The following is a 5728-nucleotide window of genomic DNA, read 5'->3' as shown; positions in this document are numbered from 1 at the left end:
CTCCGGTGCCAGCAGAACTCAGCCCAGTGGGTCACATTGTCCTCTTTCTGCTCAGGAAAGCAGCTGGTGTCCCCACAGGGCAGCAGGGGAAGGGGATGCAGGGCGAGGAGCAGCACAGAAATCACTGCATCTCAGTTTTCTGCACTTCACCCCTTCTTCTTCCCCAGGTTTCGGGTTGTGCCCCATATGTGGTCCCTGGGAACCATATGGGCCAGGAGGATGAACTCAACCTGGGCACCTGCTTGTATCTGCTGAGCCAGCTGTGGGATTCGATTCACCTCAGGATTCGATGCAGGATGCCAGCAGCCATGAACCCAGATGCAGGATGAGGTGTTGGGGTGTCCCCTATGAGTCCCGAGGGGCTGCGTGCAGCACGTTGAGCTTCTCCCAGCACGTGGCCAGCCTCTGTGCCTTCCTTGAGATCTCCTTCAGCTGCTGCCTCCTGCGGTGCGGCTGCAGTGGGGGGCGTGGGGGGCTCTGCTGGGGGTGAGAGAATCAGGCATGGGGACAGCAGCCACCAACATGTCACCTGATGCCAGGGGAGGATGCTGGCCCCACACACACAGGGGCTGTGGGTGCCCGAAGCACACACACACACAGCAAGGATGAGGCCTCCGGAGAGCTAAGGGGCGCAGCAGAGCAAACCATCCCTGCAGCACCCTCTCAATGGCACATCCTCATGCAGGGCAACAGGTGGCTTCCCTGCACCATGCTGACGTGCACCCAGCATTAACCCAAGCTGATTGCAGCAGGGATGTGACCCCAGTGCTTCGCCAGGCAGAGCTGGGAGCACCCTGGGGCTTCCCCGCTGGTTAACGAGTTCTTTGTGGTAGGGGATTCTCCCCTGCTGGGGTTTCCCCAACAGATCCCTGGGGATGCCCAGATTGATGTTTTGGATCCAAATCACAGGTTTTGCCCACAAGCACAGAACCTTAGCACCCACCCACCCACCAAGACCATTTGCTGGTTGCAGCCTTCAGCCCAGGGCTGGGCAGGTGGAAGCCCTCAGGGTTGTGTCCCCAGCATAAACCCAGAGCAGCTCTTCACCCTTAGGGATGCTGCAGAGATTCCTCGAACACGAGGTGGCAAACTGGGAGCCGTGGGGTGATGGGGGAGGGGTGATGCTCTCACCTTGCCAATACGCCGGCAGTTCTCCCTGAGCACAAACTCAGTGTCCCGGACCACCTTCCATACTGCTGCCTCCTCAGGGCCCCGCAGAGCACCGCCTGCCACGTCCCGCAGCGACATGCTGATGTTGTAGATGGACTGCAGGATCCTCTGGTCCTGGGAGGGAGAAGGGAGAGCAGGCAGGAATGGGGCTCGATGGCTCAGCCCACGATGTGCCCCAGCCCTGAAGCTCACCTTGTCAGAGCGGCACACCGGCCCGGCCCGACTGCTCCTCTCTGCCGACCCGCTCAGGTTTTTCTGCAGCAATAAAGCAAGGAGTGCATCAGGCACCACGAAGCACTGCTGCCTTCCACATGGGGCAGGAGTCCTGCATTGAAGCACAGCACTCTCCCCACCTACCTGCATTGTGCACAACCCTGCGTTACACTTAAGGTCCCTTCCAACCCAAACGGTTCTACGACCCCCTCCCTTCTCCCCGCTCACCAGGTTCTGGATCTCGTGGAAGATGACAGCTCTGTACTGCCGCAGGATCCTGGCGATGCTGCACCTCCAGCCCCTGCCCAGCACGGTGGCCAGCAGCAGCAGCAGCACAGCACAGGAGAGGGCCCTGGGGAGAAGCTGTGCAGGGAAGGACTCAGCATCAGCCACGGGAAAGCTAGGGGACACCAAGCAGACCTATTCCCTCTTTCACAGACACAGCATGCAGGAGGGAGAGCAACAACATGCTCCCTGCAAAGCCATTGCCTCCTGCAGCAATCGCTCTGCTCTCAGCCCTCTTCTTGACCCCACTGCAGTGCACATAGCACAGAGATGTGGGAGCTCTGTGCCTCCATAGGGCCTGCCTGCACGCTCTCCACCCCAGCACAGTCCCCCCCTCCCAGCACCCCAAGGCCAACGGGAACTGAAAGGGACCTTAAGGCAGAGTGGGGCTGCAGCTTCCCCACCGACAAACCTCCGCAGCTCAAAGCAAACAGTTCCAGGTTGCTCGGAAAGATGCTCCCCACCATTTCACAAAGCCCAGAGCAGCCTCACTGCTCAACAGCCTTCCCAGCAGAGCGGGGAAACCCAGCTGCTGACAACTGAGCTCAGTAGGAACCGTGCACCCGGACACTCTGCAGGGAGAGCTCAGGTTCTTTGAAGGAAAGTTGAAGGAAAGCCAGCACAGCCTCGGATGACCGGGACCAGGGATATTTGAGCAGCAGGGTGAGGATGGGAAGCGCCGTGCACCCTCAGCATCTGCCATGAAAGAATGTTGGCGGCCCTGCTCCCCTGTGCTGCAACAGCAGCACCGCTATGGGGTGGCACAGTGCTCAGGGCCCATGCTGGCAGCAGGCATTGCTGCCTGCTCCTGTCTGCACTGAAAACCCCCACATGCCCCAGCTTTTCCCCAGTCAGGCCTGGGCAGGCAGAAAGTGGCTCAGCACCCTTCAAAACACAGCTCCTGCACTGCAGCCAAAGCGCACACGGCAGGGAGGTTTTCCATCTGCAGCTCAGGGCTTGGGCTTCCCCTCTGCTTTCTGGATCTCTGCACCAGGTGATACTCAATGAAAAAGCTCTCCAGGTTTCCACTCCTGAAACCTTCATCTGCTTCGTTCTCCCCCCTGGACATAGTTGCTGCTCCTGACTCCAAAGGCCAAAAGAGCCCATCCTACCCCAATGCTCTCAAAGCTCAGCAGGAGCAAGGGGAGCACAGTGCGATGCAACATGCAAACCCAGCACGGTGCAAGGCTGAAACCCACAGACAGCAATGCACGGAACCCAGGGTGTAACTCTCCAAAGGAGAACGTTGCTTCCATGAGGTCGGCCCGTCCAAAGTCCAAAGCTGCTCTCAGGAAGCATCTGCAGCCAGGAAGACAAGGCCACGTAATTTTGCTCAAACCATTAAGCCAGCAATGACTTCCCTGAAGTGCCTTATTAAACAACTGGGACCAAATTCCAGGAGAAAGCACAGCATTTACAGCATTTACAGTATTTCCAGGCAGCCCAGCCTGACATGGGGGGTTCCAAGAGCTCATCAAGCATCAGGACAGGAACTGAGAGACCTCTATGGGTGATTCCCACTGCCCACACAGCACAAAGCACGCTGCTTCCCTCCCTTCTGCACGGGAAAACACATCTGACTGCTGCTCTGTGCTTATCCCTCCTCCCTTCGGTGCCAGGAGGGCCAGCACTGCCAGCACGTGGCTGCTCTCAGCCACGCTCCCTTCCGGCAGGAGGAAAACGCAGGGAGTATGGCTGCAGGACAGAGCTAATCTCTTCCCCAGCTCTAATCCTCCAACAAATACACAGAGATAAGGGAAATCACCATCAGTGATACAGCAGCACTCGCGCTACCATCGGCTGCACAAAGGCACAGCACTCCCTTCCAGCCCCCGGGGTCCCGGTCCCCGTCCCATCCTCTCCGAAGGGGCCCCTCGCAGGACCAGCCCCCCCACGTCCAGCCCCACCAGATCCAAGCCGCAGCCCAGCCCCGGCCGGACCGGCCCGGCCCTCCCCGCCAGCTCCACGCCCTCCCGGCCAGTCCAGCCCCGAGCTCCATCCTAAGCAGACCCTTACAGCAGGACCTTACAGCCTGATCCCAAGCAGACCCTTACAACAGGACCTTACAGCCCCATCCGGAGCAGACCCTTACAGCAGGACCTCGCAGCCCCATCCCGACCCCATCCCAACCAGTCCAAGCCCCCTCCCTAACCCAGCACAACCCCATCCCTAAGCCCCCTCTAATCACACCGATCCCTATACCCAGCTGCTCCAAGCCCTATCCCAACCGTACCCCAATGATCCCCAAACCTCATCCCAATGGCTTTGAATCCCATCCCATCCCCTTCTGCCCCAAATCCCAGCAGCAGCGAGGCTCCAACCCATCACCCCTCGAAGCACCGCACTCACCATGGAGCCCCGCAGGCGTTGGGGGCCCCCAGGTTGGCCCCACGTCGCGTCCCGCTCCGCCAGGGCTGGCGGTTTGAACTTGGCTCCACGCACGGGGCTGCGGTGGGAGGGGACGGGCCCGGCCCCGTGCAGCGGGGGGAGCGTCGCGGCCACAGCACCGCCGGCCCAGCCCCGGGCTCCCTGCTGCACCCAACCCGCAGCACGCAGACCCCAGCGTGGCACAACGGTGGGAAACCAGGGAAGGAAAGGAGACGGCCCCGAGCTGAAGGCAGAGCCGCGGGCTGCTCGCACCAAGAGATCGCGGCTGTGAGGTCAGGGTACGGGAGGCTGCTCTGCCCCGAAAGGCCCCTAGAAGGTGAGTGGGGAAGGGTGGTGTGGTTTCACCGCGTGGATGCTGGACGCCTCCTGGGTGCTGCGACAACACCAAAGCCTGGGGACGCACAGCGCCATGAGTGCCGGTTGCTTTAATCATTCCAAGTCACAACCAGAAACACTACGAGGCTTGGTTAGCACTTCTAGCTGCAAAGGGCAGAGTGCCTCCTGAGAGCTGATGGCTGCAACACCCACAGGCACCATGATGCTGTTACAGTGAGCAAAACGCCTTGCTGCTTCCCCACTCTTGCACTCTGAGCAGGGGACGTCAATGCCAGCACGTGAATCCAGGCTCAGAAAACTCTGCCCTGACTCCAGGTTTCAATTGCTTTCATGCAGGAGGCAATGAAAGTCACCGACACACAATGCTGCACTGGGGTGAGGTAAAGCAAAGAGCTGAACAGTCCGACTTCTCAGCTTGGCACATGGGAGCAGGAGCCATCCGACCAGGAAAACGCTCCACCATGCACAGTGGGAATACACAAGAACATACCATTGCAGACAGGACCCATATAACTTGTTTATTGAGCTCTATATATAGTTAAATTTCATAGGTGCCGTGATCTGCTTAAAAAGACAAAGACATCTAGGCACATTAAAGGGCTCTGAGATGGATGATCCCATTTATCTGTGAAACAAAAGTGAACGTAAAGGCCCTGGGCACCTGAGATGCAGTGCACAGGCTGGGCGAGGGCAGCGCGGCGTCCAGGAGGAGAATGCAGCCCAGCCCTGGCATTTCCTCACCTCCAGGGCACTCGCAGCCAAACCCTTGGAGATGATGCTGACACCTGAGCAAGAAGCAGGGGAAGCCACTGATCCTGCCCTGCAGCACACGGCTGGGGGGAGATGCTCCAAACACTCCCACAGCTCAGCAGTTTCTCCAGCACAAAGAGCCACGCCACTGTGGTTCCAACCACCCCAACCCCGCAGCCACCAGGGCTGTTCAGAGCCCTGTCTGTCCCAGCCTCCTTCCTTTCCCCACACCCCCATCCTCTCTCCTGCCCACAATCCATGTCCCCACCCTGCTCCTCAGCCTCCTCCTGCTTCACCTTCCCATAAACCCAGACATCATCAGGGCACCCTAAGCAAATCTGTCAGCACGTCCACAACCCCAGCAGCTGCATTCCCAGAGCAGAGAGAGCCTGGCAAGCTGCAAGCTCCCACTATCACATCCACTCTTCCCAGTCAGAGCACAAGGCAAGAACCATTCAAAGAGAACGTAAGGAAACAAAGCACAAGCTGTATTTTATACATATTTTTCCAGCTAAAACCTTCGATAAGGTTTTCTCTTTCCTCCAGCTAAATACATTATATGACACACATACACAGACCCAAATAC

The 5728-nt window shown here is 58.7% G+C and overlaps 1 protein-coding gene across 1 annotated transcript; it reads right to left on the bottom strand.

Annotated features, from left to right (window-relative positions):
- CUNH20orf204 (chromosome unknown C20orf204 homolog) lies at window positions 1–4467 on the bottom strand. The gene is made up of 6 exons (XM_042832263.1): window positions 4402–4467; window positions 4018–4200; window positions 1612–1746; window positions 1363–1425; window positions 1132–1284; window positions 1–477 (listed from the first exon to the last, which is right to left on the bottom strand). The coding sequence occupies exons 1-6, from the start codon at window positions 4465–4467 to the stop codon at window positions 346–348; spliced, it is 732 nt and encodes a 243-aa protein (XP_042688197.1). The 3' UTR covers window positions 1–345.
- Between the last annotated feature and the right edge of the window lie 1261 nt (window positions 4468–5728).

Source organism: Centrocercus urophasianus, unplaced genomic scaffold (assembly GCF_019232065.1).
Source record: "Centrocercus urophasianus isolate 14NV4802_14NV808 unplaced genomic scaffold, USGS_Curo_1.0 seq_38, whole genome shotgun sequence".
NCBI lineage: Eukaryota > Metazoa > Chordata > Aves > Galliformes > Phasianidae > Centrocercus > Centrocercus urophasianus.
This window is presented reverse-complemented; position numbering and strand designations above follow the sequence as displayed.